General features: G+C 49.7%; 1 protein-coding gene across 1 annotated transcript in view; it reads right to left on the reverse strand.

Annotated features, from left to right (window-relative positions):
- The window catches only part of notum1a (notum, palmitoleoyl-protein carboxylesterase a), a 58,568-nt gene that overhangs the window by 21,954 nt on the left and 19,411 nt on the right, over positions 1-17,203 (reverse strand). The window contains 1 exon segment of the mRNA XM_078401390.1: positions 16,375-16,477. Coding sequence (XP_078257516.1) covers positions 16,375-16,477 — 103 coding nt within the window.

A 17,203-nucleotide genomic window follows, 5' to 3' on the forward strand; every position in this document is an offset into this window, starting at 1 on the left:
AGATAAAGCCTGTAAGGTCCGATCAAAGATAGTCCGAGGGTTTCCGATGATGTGGAAACGCACACCATCAGAATCGGGGACAGTTTCTTCCCAGCTGTTATCAGGCAACTGAACCATCCTACCACAACCAGAGCTGAACTGAACTACTATCTGCCTCCTTGGTGACCCTCGGACTATCCTTGATCGGACTTTGCTGGCTTTACTTTGCACTAAAAATATTATTCCCTTATCCTGTATCTGTTCGCCGTGAATGGCCCAAGTGTAATCATGTATTATCTTTCCGCTGGCTGGATAGAACGTAACAAAAGCTTTTCACTGTACCTCAAAATGCTGGAGTAACTCAGCAGGTCAGGCAGCATCTCAGGAGAGAAGTTAATGAAGTCCATCAGTCCGAAGAAGGGTCTCGACCCGAAACGTCGCCCATTCCTTCTCTCCTGAGATGCTGCCTGACCTGCTGAGTTACTCCAGCATTTTGTGAATAAATACCTTCCGATTTGTACCAGCATCTGCAGTTATTTTCTTTCACTGTACACGTGACAATAAACGAAACTAAACTAAACTAAATCGAGGTACAGTGAAAAGCTTCTGTTGCGTGCCATCCAGTCAGCGGAAAGACAATACACAATTACAATCGAGCCATTTGCAGTGTACAGATACATCGGACTTGGAGGGCCGAAAAGGCCTGTTTCCGGCTGTATATATATGATATGATATGATATGATGATAAAGGGACTAACATGAATGACGTTTAGTGCGAGGTAAAGTCCGGTCAAAGACAATCCGGGAGTCTCCAATGAGATAGATAGTAGTTCAGGACCGCTCGCTGGTTGAGGTAGGATGATTCAGTTGCCTGATAACAGCTGGGAAGAAACAGTCCCTGAATCCAGAGGTGTGCGTTTTCACACTTCTAAACATTTTGCCCGCTGGGGGAGGGGTGGGGGGGGGGGGGGGAAGAGGGAGTGGGCAGGGTGCGACTTGCCCTTGATTAGATTAAAACCTTTTGCACACTCTGCCGATGATCTTTAGCGCTCAATCTAAAGAACAAAAGCACAAAACGACTGGGTCAATTCCGCTTGAGGCATTTTACAGCCCAGTGGTATGAATATTGATTTCTCTCACTTCAGGCATTCCCTCTCTCTCCATCCCTCCCCCACCCAAGTCGCACCAATTTCCAATGTTCACCCCACAAACAGCTTACAATGGCCCGCTTCCTTTATCTTCCTTACTGTTTTGCATATATTTCATGCTTTGTTCTTTATCTCTCTATGGCACCGTCCGTCTACATATCTGTCGTTTCCCTTATTCCTAACCAGTCTGAAGAAGGGTCTCGACCCGAAACGTCACCCATTCCTTCTCTCCAGAGATGCTGCCTGTCCCGCTGAGTTACTCCAGCTTTTTGTGTCCGTCTTGGGTCACTTATCTGCACAATTTGGGTTGAACTGCCTGTTTCCACGCTGTGACACTCTACGACTCTACGACTGGTCTTCTGGGGACAAGCTTGATATCAACATCAACATCCCTCTGCTGCGAGACATATGCCCTAAACAGTCAACAGATGATATCAAGACGGAGACGGAAGGGACTGCAGATGCTGGGATCGATCGATCTTGTGCAGAACACAAAGTGCTGGAGTTACTCAGCGGGGTCAGGCAGCATCTCTGGAGGACAAGGATAGGCGACGTTTTGGGATGGGGCTCTTCTCCACACTGACCACTTCAGGCAGCCTCAGAAAAGCAGCCAACACAATCAAAGACTTGTTCATACCTCTCCCCTGGCTCTCAGTCTGAAGGAGGTTCTCGACCCGAAACCATACCCTGTTCCTTTTCTCCAGAGATGCTGCCTGACCTGCTGAGTTACTCCGGCATTCTGTGTCTATCTTTGGTGCAAACCAGCATCTGCAGTTCCTTCCTACACACTTGTCCCACCCCGGTCGGTCACAGCTTCCTCTCCCCACTCCTGTCCGGCAGAAGGAACAGAAGCTTGAAAGTGCGCACCATTAGACTCAGGAACAGCTTCTTACGCTCTGCAATCAGGCTTCTGAACGGCCCTTCCGTAAGCTAGGGTACTGTCCCTTTCACTTCTATGCAGCACGCTAGAGGTATTTAAGAGGCTTTTGGATAGGCATGTGGATATTCAGGGAACTCCAGGAGAAAGGTTATGTTCAGGTGGATAAGAGTTGGTCTTGGCATCATTTTCGGCACTGACATTGTGGGCTGAAGGGCCTGTTCCTGTGTTGTTCCTCTTATAGACAATAGACAATAGGTGCAGGAGGAGGCCATTCAGCCCTTCGAGCCAGCACCGCCATTCACTGTGATCATGGCTGATCATTCTCAATCAGTACCCCGTTCCTGCCTTCTCCCCATACCCCCTGACTCCGCTATCCTTAAGAACTCTATCTAGCTCTCTCTTGAATGCTTTCAGAGAATTGGCCTCCACTGCCTTCTGAGGCAGAGAATTATGATCTTATACACCTCTATAAGATCGCCCCTCATCCTCCTGCGCGCCAAGGAATAGTGTCCTAGGCTGTTCAACCCCTCGAGCTGCCAGAGGAGATAGTTGAGGCAGGTACCATCGCAACCTTTAAGAAACAATTAGACAGGTACATGGATAGGACAGATTTAGAGGGATATGGGCCAAAGGCAGGCAGGTGAGACGAGCGTAGATGGGACACATCGGTCTGCATGGGCAAGCAGGGCCGGAGAGCATGTTTCCACACCGTATGACTCTACGACTCCAAGACCCTCCCTTTAGCTTAGGCCCCCAAGTCTGGGCAACATCCTCGTAAAAAAACAGGAAGAACGAACCAAACTCCGTACAGAGTGCTGCGCCGGCAGCCAGGATCGAACCCAGGTCTCCGGCGCTGTGAGGCGGCAGCTCGTCCGCTGCGCCACCGTGCCGCCCTGCCAGTGCGCACCGCGGAATGTTCTACACGCCGCGAGAGCTCCCGTCTCCTCCTCCCCGTCACGCAATGAGTTCCAGACCTCCGTCCCTCCTTGAGCGGAATAATAATCTTCCCAAATCCCATCCTAATCCTCCATCCAATTAGTGTAAGTCTTTGCCCCCCGGTTACCACTCTCTCAGCCAAGGGAAACAACTCTTTCTTCTGTTCACTCCGTCCCGCCCCCCCCCCCCCCCCCCCCCACCCCCCCTCATGAGTTTAATGAACAAAAACATTCGCTACGATTTCAAAAGCCTTTGTACACTAAGTGAGCAATGAATGTGAGCAAGGGCAGGTCCGGTACGGGACAAACTAATTTAGCCCGAAATACGGGGATGTCCCGGCTAACACGGGCCAGTCGGCAGCCCTGTGTCTCATCCACCCTCCCTCACCACATGCCATTCCAGGGAATCAGTGGTATTGGGAATGGACACGATCAAAGAGGGACCTTCGCTCAGCCCGTCTTAACCAACCTGATCTCCCGGTGGCTCAGCACTTCAACTCCCCCTCCCACTCCCAGCCTGACCTTTCTGTCATGGGCCTCCTCCATTGTCAGAGTGAGGCCCACCGCAAATTGGAGGAACAACATCTCATATTTCGCTTGGGCAGCTTACACCCCAGCGGTATGAACATTGATTTCTCTAACTTCAGATAGTTCCTCTGGCCCTCTCTTTCCCCTCCCGCTTCCCAGTTCTCTCACTCGTCTTCCTGTCTCCAACTACATCCTATCTTTGTCCCGCCCCCCTCCCCTGACATCAGTCTGAAGAAGGGTCTCGACCCGAAACGTCACCCGTTCCTTCTCTCCTAGGTTACTAGGTCTTACTAGGTTAATTCCCGGAATGGCGGGACTGTCATATCTTTAAAGACTGGCGCTGTGAAGCAGCAGGTCTACTACTGTTCTGCCACCGTGCTATCCCCTTTTTGTAGCTTGTTTTGCAACGGGACTGTCATATGTTGAAAGACTGGAGCGACTAGGCTTGTATACCCTTGAATTTAGAAGGATGAGAGGGGATCTTATCAAAACATTCAAGATTATTAAGGGGTTGGACATGTTAGAGGCAGGAAACATGTTCCCAATGTTGGGGGAGTCCAGAACCAGGGGCCACAGTTTAAGAATAAGGGGTAGGCCATTTAGAACTGAGATGAGGAAAAACTTTTTCAGTCAGAGAGTTGTAAATCTGTGGAATTCTCTGCCTCAAAAGGCAGTGGAGGCCAATTCTCTGAATGCATTCAAGAGAGAGCTAGATAGAGCTCTTAAGGATAGCGGAGTCAGGGGGTATGGGGAGAAGGCAGGAACGGGGTACTGATTGAGAATGATCAGCCATGATCACATTGAATGGCGGTGCTGGATCGAAGGGCCGAATGGCCTCCTCCTGCACCTATTGTCTGTTGTCTATTGTCCTGAGATGCTGCCGGCATTTTGTGACACCTTAGATATGATCAAAGAGGGGAACGATTCGCTGTGTTTTTCTTTCTTCAAGCACAAACTCGCCTGAACTGACTGGACCAGCTACTCTGCTGCCCGTTGAATCCAGCGATCATTGTTGACAACTGTTTATGGTGTTGCCACAGAGACTGTACATCCCCCCCCCACACCCTGGTCACACGCCCACTCGTGTACGGGCGGCAAGTCGCGCCGCCGCCACCACCGCTCACGGGAATCTGGGGATTATAAAGGTCACACCCTGTTCCCACAGCCGAATTAGGACTTCTTCCCATTGCTAAGTTGTAAATATCCCATGCTGAAAACTCCCTTTGTTCAGTGTTCCCACCTCGAGTGATGGCACGAGCGAAGGGAACAAGTTTTATAACTTCAGTAAAAAATAAACGCTGACACAAAACGCTCATAAACAATCTATTCCACACATGCCATCCACATCGAATCTATGGGTGGAAACAGGCCCTTCGGCCCACAGAGTCCGTGCCGGCCATCGATCGCCCCCATAGAACACCAGTTTCATGGTGTTATCCCACTTTCTCAACCACTTCCCAACCCACTAGGATACACACAGAATACACACGGAATAAAAAGATGTATCAGCCATGATTGAATCGCGGAATAAGCTTGATGGGCCGAATGGCCGAATTCTGCTCCTGTCAGTTATGAGCGTATGAAGAAGTAGCTGAGGCATTTTTTTTTTAGATTTAGAGATACAGCGCGGAAACAGGCCCCTTCGGCCCACCGAGTCCGTGCCGCCCAGCGATCCCCGCACATTAACACTATCCTACACACACTAGGGACAATTTTTTTTACATTTACCCAGTCAATTAACCTACATACCTGTACATCTTTGGAGTGTGGGAGGAAACCGAAGATCTCGGAGAAAACCCACGCAGGTCACGGGGAGAACGTACAAACTCCGTACAGACAGCACCCGTAGTCAGGATCGAACCTGAGGCTCCGGCGCTGCATTCGCTGTAAGGCAGCAACTCTACCGCTGCGCCACCGTGCAGTTTTGTTTAGATTAAAAATACAGTGTGGAGTCAGGTCCTTTGGACCCACTGAGTCCACACTAACTATCGAAGGTATTTATTCACAAAATGCTGGAGTAACTCAGCAGGTCAGGCAGCATCTCAGGAGAGAAGGAATGGGTGACGTTTCGGGTCGAGACCCTTCAGTCTGAAGAAGGGTCTCGACCCGAAACGTCACCCTTTCCTTCTCTCCTGAGATGCTGCCTGACCTGCTGAGTTACTCTAGCATTTTGTGAATAAATACCTTCGATTTCTACCAGCATCTGCAGTTATTTTCTTATACCACACTAACTATCGATCACATCTACACCGACCGGTTCTATGCCATCCCACTTTCTCAGCCACTGCCAACACACTGGGGGCAATTTACAGAGGCCAATTACTAGTTCAACAGTACGTTATTGTCACAAGTGCCTCAGTAGAGTGAAATTCTTTTTCCTTAGAAATCCTACTGTACGTAGGGCACAATCATACTTAATTACAAGGGAGTAGTGCCTAACCCACAAACCCGCAACTATTTGGCATGTGGGAATGTGGGAAGAAATCACAGTGGCCCAAGAAAGCCCCACGTGGTCACGGGGAGAAGGTACAAACTCCGGGCAGACAGCACCCGAGGTCAGGATAGAACCGGGGTCTCTGGCGCTGGGAAGCAGCAGCTCCACCCGCCGTGCCACCGTGCCGGCCTAGCTATTCTTACCCCAACGTTCCAAAAAGCTTTGGGAAGCTAAGTCGAACCAGAGAATGATTGAAGCTGGGAAGTATGTTGCTTTTTTTTCTTGCTTGTAAAAAATGCTCCCTTTTTTTTTACAAGCAAGTGGAAAGGTCTACAAGTGGAAACGAGAGATTAGAAGGCAGAGCTTGAAGGTGAGAGCGGACAAGTACCTCAGCTGCACGGAGGCAGAGAGGAGAGCTCTTCAGCGGGTATTCCATCGAGCTCAGAGGACCATCGGAACACAGCTACCAGCCTTGGAGGGCATCTACAACACACGATGCCTCAGAAAAGCCACCAGCATCCACAAAGACTCCTCACACCCCTGCAACAGTCTGTTCGAACTTCTACCATCGGGCAGACGCTACAAGGCCTTCTACGCCCGCACCTCCAGACTCAGGAACAGCTTCATCCCCAGGGCCATAGCTGCTATGAACCGGTCCTGCTGAGCCGGATGGTCACATCGCACAGTGAACCAGCACAGAACTACTTGCACTTTATTCTGTTTTAAAACTGTTACAATTTGTTTCATTGGGTTGTTTAAATTAATACTGACTAGCTAATGGACCTACACTGTCCGGACCTACACTGTCCGGGCCTAAGGTGTCCGGACCTACACAATCTGGGCCTACACAGTCCGGGCCTACACTGTCCAGGCCTACAGTGTCCGGACCTACACTGTCCGGGCCTACACTGTCTGGACCTACACTGTCCGGGCCTACAGAGCCCGGGCCTACAGTGTCCGGACCTACACTGTCCGGGCCTACACTGTCCGGGCCTACACTGTCTGGGCCTACACTGTCCGGGCCCACACTGTCCGGGCCCACACTGTCCGGGCCTACACTGTCCGGACCTACACTGTCCGGGCCTACACTGTCCGGGCCTACATTGTCCGGACCTACACTGTCCTGGCCTACACTGTCCGGACCTACACTGTCCTGGCCTACAGTGTCTGGACCTACACTGTCCAGGCCTACAGCGCCCGGGCCTACAGTGCCCCCCGGGCCTAATACGGGACAAGGGCGGCCCCGTACAGGACAAACCAATTTAGCCCAAAATACGGGATGTCCCGGCTAATATGGGACAGTTGGCCACCCTACGTGTACCAAAGTACAGTGAAAAGCTTTTTTTGTTGAATGCTATCCAGTTAGCGGAAAGATTATACATGATTATAACAGAGCCATCCAAATGTACAGATACATGACAAAGGGAATAACGTTTAGTGCAAAATAAAGTCCAGTAAAGTCCGATTAAAGATAGACCGAGGGTCTCCAGTGAGATATATAGTCAACATTCTCTTGCTTCCTCGTTTGTTTAGTTTAGCTTGGTTTAGTTTAGCTTAGTTTATGGTTTCGTATAGTTCAGTTTGTTGTCATGTGTACAGGTACAGTGAAAAGCTTTTTGTTGCGTGCTAACCAGTCAGCGGAAATACTATACATGATTACAGTTGAACCATCCACAGTGTACAGATACAGAATAAAGGGACTAATGTTTAGTGTAAGATACAGTCCAGTAAAGTCCGATTAAAGATAGTCCGAGGGTCTCCAATGAGGTAGATTGTAGCTCAGGACCGCTCTCTAGTTGTTGATAGGATGGTTCAGTTGCCTGCTAACAGCTGGGAAGAAACTGTTCCTGAATCTGGAGGTTTTCACACTTTTGCATCTCTTGCCCGATGGGAGAGAGGAGAAGAGGGAGTGACCGAGGCGTGACATTTGGATCCTTAATCTGTTGACGGCCTTTCCCTATTTGCCTATTAATCATCAATATCTTTCCTTTTTTGCTTCACTGGAGTATATTTAATTTGTACTTTGTCTGTTTCCTGTTTATCCATTTCGTGTTAAGTACAGCCCAGTTTGCCAATTTTTCACTCCCTTTAATCTGGGCAAGGTCCCTTTTTTAATCTCAGTATAATTAGCTATTTCAAGTCCAATGCACATGCCTCTTGCCTTTTCTTGTTCCTTGCTATTCTTACATTGAGCATAATAGACAATAGACAATAGACAATAGGTGCAGGAGTAGGCCATTCAGCCCTTCGAGCCAGCACCGCCATTCAATGCGATCATGGCTGATCACTCTCAATCAGTACCCCGTTCCTGCCTTCTCCCCATACCCCCTAACTCCACTATCCTTAAGAGCTCTATCCAGCTCTCTCTTGAAAGCATCCAACGAACTGGCCTCCACTGCCTTCTGAGGCAGAGAATTCCACACCTTCACCACCCTCTGACTGAAAAAGTTCTTCCTCATCTCCGTTCTAAATGGCCTACCCCTTATTCTTAAACTGTGGCCCCTTGTTCTGGACTCCCCCAACATTGGGAACATGTTATCTGCCTCTAATGTGTCCAATCCCCTAATTATCTTATATGTTTCAATAAGATCCCCCCTCATCCTTCTAAATTCCAGTGTATACAAGCCCAATCGCTCCAGCCTTTCAACATACGACAGTCCCGCCATTCCGGGAATTAACCTAGTGAACCTACGCTGCACGCCCTCCATAGCAAGAATATCCTTCCTCAAATTTGGAGACCAAAACTGCACACAGTACTCCAGGTGCGGTCTCACCAGGGCCCGGTACAACTGTAGAAGGACCTCTTTGCTCCTATACTCAACTCCTCTTGTTACGAAGGCCAACATTGTGGTCACTCTTCCCGAGTGTTCCCCTGATTAACATGCCCAGCTTGTTTCCAATGGCTGCCAAAGTCATGATTTACTGCCATAGAGTGATACAGCGTGGAAACAGGCCCTTCGGCCCAACTTGCTCACACCGGCCAACATGTCCCACCTGCCTGCATTTGATCCATATCCTTCCAAACCTGTCCTATCCATGTGTCTGTCTAAATGTTTCCTAAACGTTGGGATAGTCCCTACCTCAACTACATCCTCTGGCAGTTCGTTACATACACTCACCTACTCTGGGCAAGAGACTCTGTGCGTCTAATCAATTTATTCCTCTCACGATTTTATGCACCTCTCTAAGATCACCCCTCATCCTCCTGCGCTCCATGGAATAGTCCCAGCCTACTCAACCTCTCCCTATAGCTCAGACCCTCGAGTCCTGGAACATGCATATATAAAACAATAGACAATAGGTGCAGGAGTAGGCCATTCGGCCCTTCGAGCCAGCACCACCATTCAATGTGATCATGGTTGATCATTCTCAATCAGCACCCCGTTCCTGCCTTCTCCCCATACCCCCTGACTCCGCTATCCTTAAGAGCTCTATCTAGCTCTCTCTTGAATGCATTCAGAGAATTGGCCTCCACTGCCTTTTGAGGCAAAGAATTCCACAGATTTACAACTCTCTGACTGAAAAAGTTTTCCTCATCTCAGTTCTAAATGGCCTACCCCTTATTCTAAAACTGTGGCCCCTGGTTCTGGACTCCCCCAACATTGGGAACATGTTTCCTGCCTCTAACGTGTCCAACCCCTTAATAATCTTATATGTTTTGATAAGATCCCCTCTCATCCTTCTAAATTCAAGGGTATACAAGCCTAGCCGCTCCAGTCTTTCAACATATGTCAGTCCCGTTGCAAAACAAGCTACAAAAAGGGGATAGCACGGTGGCAGAACAGTAGTCGACCTGCTGCTTCACAGCGCCAGAGACCCAGGTTTGATCCCGACTATGGGTGCTGCCTGTGCGGAGTATGCACGTTCTCCCTGTAACCACCTGGGTTTTCTGTGGGAGCTCCGGTTTCCTCCCACATCCCAAAGGCATTCAGGTTTGTAGGTTAATTGGCTTCTGTACATTGGCACTGGTGAGTTTAGACAATAGACAATAGGTGCAGGAGCAGGCCATTCAGCCCTTCGAGCCAGCACCGCCATTCAACGTGATCATGGCTGATCATTCACAATCAGTACCCCGTTCCTGCCCTCTCCCATACCCCGGGGGGAGTAACAGGGCGGGTCGGGCAGCGTCTGTGGAGAACACGGAGGATGCGATACTGGGATAACATGGCACTAATTATCTTCTGTAAATTGCCACTGGTGTGTAGGGTAGGACTAGTGTGAGGGTAATCACTGGTCGGAGCGGACTCAGTGTGTTGAAGGACCTGTTTTCAAGCTGCATCTCCAAAGTAAACTAAACTAAACCCACACTACACTAAATGTCTTCCCACTGTCACATTAAGTTTAGTTTATTGTCATGCGCACTGAGTGAGGTACCTGGTGAAAAGCTTTCAGAATGTAGAACATAGAAAAATAGGTGCAGGAGGAGGCCATTTGACCCTTCAAGCCAGATGCTGGTACAAATCAAAGGTATTTATTCACAAAATGCTGGAGTAACTCAGCAGGTCAGGCAGCATCTCAGGAGAGAAGGAATGGGTCATTCCCTCTCTCCTGAGATGCTGCCTGACCTGCTGAGTTACTCCAGCATTTTGTGAATAAATACCACCATTCATTGTGATCATGGCTGATCATCCACAATCAGTAACCCGTGCCTGCCTTCTCCCCATATCCCTTGATTCCGCTAGCCCCTAGAGCTCTATCTAACTCTATCTAATTTATCTAACTCTCTCAAGAGCTCTGTCTAACTCTATCTAATTTTAAATTCATCCAGGGAGTTGGCCTCCACTGCCCTCTGCGGCAGAGAATTCCACAACTTCACAACTCTCTGGGTGAAAACGTTTCTTCTCACCTCAGTTTGACGCGTGCTAACCAGCCAGCTGAATGACAATACATGTTTACAATCGAGCTATCAACACTGTACAGATACATGATGAAGGGAATAACGTGAATAATGTTTAGTGCAAGATAAAGTCCAGTAAACTCCAATCAAAGATAGTCCGAGGGTCTCCAATGAGGCAGATCGTTGCTCAGGACTGCTCTCGAGGTGTTGGTAGGATGGCTCAGTTGCCTGATAATAGCTAGTGTAAGTAGACACAAAATGTTGGAGTAACTCAGCGGGTCAGGCAGCCTGCCCCGACCCGCGCCCCCCCCCCGAGATGCTGCCTGACCCGCTGAGTTACTCCAGCATTTTGTGTCCTACCTTCGATTTAAAACCAGCATCTGCAGTTATTTTTCCTACACAATAGCTATTAAGTGTTTCCCTGTGTAAGAAAATAACTGCAGATGCTGGTACAAATCGAAGGTGTTTATTTCACAAAATTCTGGAGTAACATCACCCATTCCTTTCTCTCCTGAGATGCTGCCTGACCCGCCGAGTTACTCCAGCATATTGTGAAATAAATACCTTCGAAATACCTAAACAAAATCTCTGATGATTATGAACACATTGATAATAGTGCCACTTCCTACTCTCTCCTGATTATTTCACTCTCTCCTCAAAGTTTAGCATCGATGTAACTAAATATACCAATCCTGTCTTGACCGCACTCAAATTTCAGTTCCCGGTTCACTCCTATTTTAATCTGTGATGTTTGTTTCCTAATTTTATACTTGGCAATGCAGACTTGTAACTCTATCTTGTACAGAACTGAACTAACTATCCAACCGCACGAACTGTGGTTCCCCTCTTACCAAGCAGCGTTGAGTTTAGTTTAGAGATACAGCGTGGAAACAGGCCTTTTGGCCCAACGAGTCTGCACCGACCAGCGATCCCCGCACACTAACACCATCCTACACACACACTAGGATAACTTTTACATTTATACCAAGCCAATTAACCTACAAACCTGTACGTCTTTGGAGCGTGGGAGGTAGGGGTTGCCAACTATCTCGCTCCCAAATAAGGGACAGGGTGACGTCACCGCCCCCACGTGACCTCACCCAGCCAGTGGCCACGTGCTCCACTCCACCAATGGCGGCCGCCCCAGGCCGGGGAGACGGGTTGCTACGCAACCTCCGTTAGGTGGCGCCCGGGCCTCCGGACCTACACTGTCCGGACCTACACTGTCCGGACCTACACTGTCCGGACCTACACTGTCCGGACCTACACTGTCGGGACCTACACTGTCCGGACCTACACTGTCCGGACCTACACTGTCCGGACCTACACTGTCCGGACCTACACTGTCCGGACCTACACTGTCCGGACCTACACTGTCCGGACCTACACTGTCCGGACCTACACTGTCCGGACCTACACTGTCCGGACCTACACTGTCCGGACCTACACTGTCCGGACCTACACTGTCCGGACCTACACTGTCCGGACCTACACTGTCCGGACCTACACTGTCCGGACCTACACTGTCCGGACCTACACTGTCCGGACCTACACTGTCCGGACCTACACTGTCCGGACCTACACTGTCCGGACCTACACTGTCCGGACCTACACTGTCCGGACCTACACTGTCCGGACCTACACTGTCCAGACCTACAGCGTCCGTGCCTACAGCGTCTGGGCCTACACTGTCCAGGCCTACAGCGTCTGGGCCTACACTGTCCAGGCCTACAGCACCCCCCGGGGCCTAATACGGGCCAAGGGCTGCCCCGTAAAGGACAAACCAATTCAGCCCAAAATACGGGATGTCCCAGCTAATACGGAACAGTTGGCAACGCTGGTGGGAGGAAACCGAAGTTCTCAGAGAAAACCCACGCAGGCCACGGGGAGAACGTACAAACTCCGTACAGACAGCACCTGTAGTTATGATGGAACCCGGGTCTCTGGCGCTGTGAGGCAGCAACTCTACCGCTGCGCCACCGTGCCGCTCTGTACACACTGTGCTGTAACTAATCATTATTTAAAGACTAGGCCACAAGACCTTATGTCACAGGATATAAGAAAATAATAAATATGAACATTGAATCCTCCAATGTTACGTTCACCCAACCCCCCCCATTCACCCTCTTTGTTTCCTAAGCCCCAAATCACCTCACCCACACCCAGCCCAGTGTACGGTGGCACAGCGGTAAAGTTGCTGCCTCACAGCGCCAGAGACCCAGGTTCAATCCTGACCTCAGGTGCTGTCTGTACAGAGTTTGCACGTTCTCCCTATGACCGTGTGGGTTTTCTCCGGGTGCTCCGGTTTCCTCCCACATCCCAAAATATGCAGGTTTGTCGGTCAATTGGCTTCTGTAAATTGCCCCTAGTGTGTGTGTGTAAGATGCAAAATTGGGATAATATAGAAATAACTTTCGGCTGGCCGTTGGTCGGCACGGACGCGGTCGGTGGAAGGGCCTGTTTCCACGCTGTATCTCTAAACATTCATTTCTCCCACTACCCCACCCCACTCTGTTGCCCGGCCCCACTGAGTTACTCCAGCACTCATGGAATGAGCTGCTGGAGGAGGAGTTGAGGCAGGGCCTGTAAAAGCATTTAAAAGATACTTGGAAAGGTACATGGATGGGAAAGGTTTAGAGGGATATGGGCCAAACGCGGGGAAATGGGACTAGTTTGGATGGGGCATCTTGGCCGGCATGGACGAGTTGGGCCGAATGGCCTGTTTCCGTGCCGTCTCACTCTGTGACACTATAACTCGGCACGGTGGCGCAGCGGTAGAGTTCCTGCCTTGCAACGCCTGGGTCCTAGGTTCGATCCTGACGACGGACACTGTCTGTACAGAGTTTGTACGTTCTCCCCGTGACCTGCATGGGTTTTCACTGGGATCTCTGGTTCCTTCCACACTCCAAAAGACGTGCGGGTTTGTAGGTTAATCGGCCTGGTATAAAGGTAACTTGTCCCTGGTATGTGCAGGAGAGTGTTCTTTGCGGGGATCGCTGGTCGGCGCGGACCTGTTTCTGCGCTGTACCTCTAAACTAAATTTAACGAAACTAAACTAAACTCTGAGCAGCAAGTCGTCTCGCAGTGGAGGGGACGTGTACAGTCAGCAGGGCAGAGGTCGAGATGGCTACTGCACGGATCAAAGATGGCTACTGCACGGATCAAAGATGGCTACTGCACGGATCAAAGATGGCTACTGCACGGATCAAAGATGGCTACTGCACAGATCAAAGATGGCTACTGCACGGATCAAAGATGGCTACTGCATGGATCAAAGATGGCTACTGCACGGATCAAAGATGGCTACTGCACGGATCAAAGATGGCTGCTGCACGGATCAAAGATGGCTGCTGCACGGATCAAAGATGCTGAGAGAACAGATTTCAAATGCCAAGAAACAAGAGAAGGTTTGCGAGCTCTTACCTCTGAGCCAGCGAGAGAGAGAGGGAGAGAGAGAGAGAGAGAGAGAGAGAGAGAGAGGGGGGAGGGGAGAGAGGGGGAGGGGAGAGAGGGGGAGGGGAGAGAGGGGGAGGGGGAGAGGGGGAGGGGGAGGGGAGAGAGGGGGAGGAGAGAGAGGGGGAGGAGAGAGAGAGAGAGAGAGAGAGAGAGAGAGAGAGAGAGAGAGAGAGAGAGAGAGAGAGAGAGGAGAGAGAGAGAGAGAGAGAGAGAGAGAGAGAGAGAGAGAGAGAGAGAGAGAGAGAGAGAGAGAGAGAGAGAGAGAGAGAGAGAGATGTCACCCAACTCTCCTGCTGTTTTATTCTATCTGATTTCAATTCTAGGCGAGTGGGTGATCCATGAACTATTTTCAGCTTTCTCGCTTCCAGGCGTGAACGTTCCAAACTTGTGGAACAACGTCTCCAAGCCTTGAGAACCAAGCCTTGCGAGGCAAGATTCACCATGATCCATTCCACATGTTACATGGCACGGCGGTAGAGTTGCTGCCTTACAGCGCCTGCGACCCGGGTTCCATCCTGACCACGGGTGCTGTCTGTTTGGAGTTTGCACGTTCTCCCCGTGACCTGCCCGGGTTTTCTCCGGGAACTCCGGTTTCCTCCCACACTCCAAAGATGGGCATGTTTGTTCGCTGATTGGCTTGGTAAAATTGTATGTTGTCCCTAGTTTGTAGGATAGTGTTTGAGTGCAGCGATGGCTAGTTGGTACCAGGCTCGATGGGCCGAAGGGCCTGTTTCCGCGCTGTATCTCTAAACTAAACTAACCTAAGCATTTTCCTTTATGAACAATGATCCATTTTCCTCGAGCATCGTCCCCTTTGATCTGTCATTTTCACACCTTACCTTTCCATATCTCTCTGTTCCCCTCTCCCCTGCTCTTGACCCAAAACGTCACCCATTCCTTTTCTTCAGCGATGCTGCCTGTCCCGCTGAGTTACTCCAGCATCTTATGTCGAGCTCCTTGTAAACTCAATGTTGAACTCAAAAATTTCACGTTTCATATTTCCAGCATTCACACTTTTTTTTAAATTTCTGGGTAATTTCAGATCCTGTGCAATTTCTCTTCAGAAGACTCTTCAGAAAGTGGGATTAACTTTCATCGGGACAGTCCGAAGTACAGAGATAGCACGTGCGTAAAGATGCAGAGAAAAGCCGGGTGGGAAGGTACGTGATGGGCAGGAGGGACTGAACATCACCAGTAGATCACAAGAGTCAGACAGCACGGAAACAGGCTCAACGCCTCACTGCGACCAAGGGCCATTTTGCCCTTCAAGCCAGTTCTACCTCTCAGTTATTGCGGCCACACGCCCCTTGGTTTCCTGACTCTTTTGTGACTTTATCAGCACTAAATACGTGGTGACTCTGCATACTTTGTGTATCGTATGCAAAAACAAAGAATTTCACTGACAATAAAGTATCATTGAACATTGAACCTGGGTTTACCAAATTGCTCCCTTCCTCCCTTTAATGGATGAATGATCCGTCAGCATTTCACGTTTAGAGATACAGCGCGGAAACAGACCTTTTGGCCCACCGAGCCCACGCCGACCAGCGATTCCCACACACTAGCAGGAGCCTACACACGCTGGGGACAATTTACAATTTTTACCAAAGCCAATTAACCTGCAAACCTGCACGTCTTCGGAGAGCGGGAGGAAACCGGAGCACCCGGAGAAAACCCACGGAGGTCACGGGGAGAACGTACAATCTTGGTACAGACCACCTGCGGTGAGGATCGAGCCCGGGTCTCTGGCGCTGTGAGGCGGCAGCTCTACCGCCGCGCCACCGCACCGCGCCACTGCGCCGTGCCACCGCGCCTAGTTTCATGTCTAGATTTGAGAATTAGGAACTCGCATTAGACTGGCAAACTTCACAGAAGTTACTACCCGAAGACTTTCATTCATTCATTCAAAGGCTACAAATGATATCTGTTTCATCAATGTGAAGCAAAGATGAATTAACCCACACAATAATTTTATCTTATCAAATATAGCAGGTGAGAGACGGAATGGAATGTAATCTTTACGGACTGTGGCCAGTATTTAAGATCTAAATTGATATTTGATCATAAGCAAGATAAGCAAAACGGAATTCGTTTTGATCTTTAAGAAGCATTTGATCTCATCTCAAAAGAGGGTTGGAGCCTGAGCACTGGGGCTCCATAAACCACAAACAATGTACCTGGTGCCTGCTAACAGAAGGATCTTTGCATTTTCAAGGCCTTTGGTCAATAGTTCTTTGACAACCTCTTGTATAATCAGCGCTCCCATGAATGCATAGTCACCTGCAACGAAGCACAAGGAGAGACATTTGTGGGAACACTAGGCAAAGAATGGCTCTGACATAAAACAACATTGCTAGGAACAGAGACAAAGAACAAAGAAAGATACGGCAAAAGAACGGTGGCGCATGGGTAGCTTTTAGATTTTTTTTTTAGATTTAGATTTAGAGATACAGCGCGGAAACAGGCCCTTCGGCCCACTGGGTCCGCGCCGCCCAGCGATCCCCGCACATTAACACTATCCTACACACACCAGGGACAATTTTTTTAAAACATTTGCCCAGCCAATTAACCTACATACCTGCGCGTGTTTGGAGTGTGGGAGGAAACCGAAGATCTCGGAGAAAACCCACGCAGGTCACGGGGAGAACGTACAAACTCCGTACAGACGGTGCCCGTAGTCAGGATCGAACCTGAGTCTCCGGCGCTGCATTCGCTGTAAGGCAGCAACTCTACCGCCGCGCCACCGTGCCGCCCTGACAGTTTGCTGCCTTACAGCGCTGGAGACCCGGGTTCCATCCTGACTACGGGCGCCGTCTGTACGGAGTTTGTACGTTCTCCCCGTGACCTGCGTGGGTTTTCTCCGAGATCTTCGGTTTCCTCCCACACTCCAAAGACGTGCAGGTTCGTAGGTTAATTGGCTTGGTGTAAATGTAAAAATTGTCCCTCGTGGGTGGGGGATATTGTTAATGTTCAGGGATCGCTGGACAGCGCAGACTTGGTGGTCCG

Source organism: Rhinoraja longicauda, chromosome 6 (genome assembly GCF_053455715.1).
Source record: "Rhinoraja longicauda isolate Sanriku21f chromosome 6, sRhiLon1.1, whole genome shotgun sequence".
Lineage (NCBI taxonomy): Eukaryota > Metazoa > Chordata > Chondrichthyes > Rajiformes > Arhynchobatidae > Rhinoraja > Rhinoraja longicauda.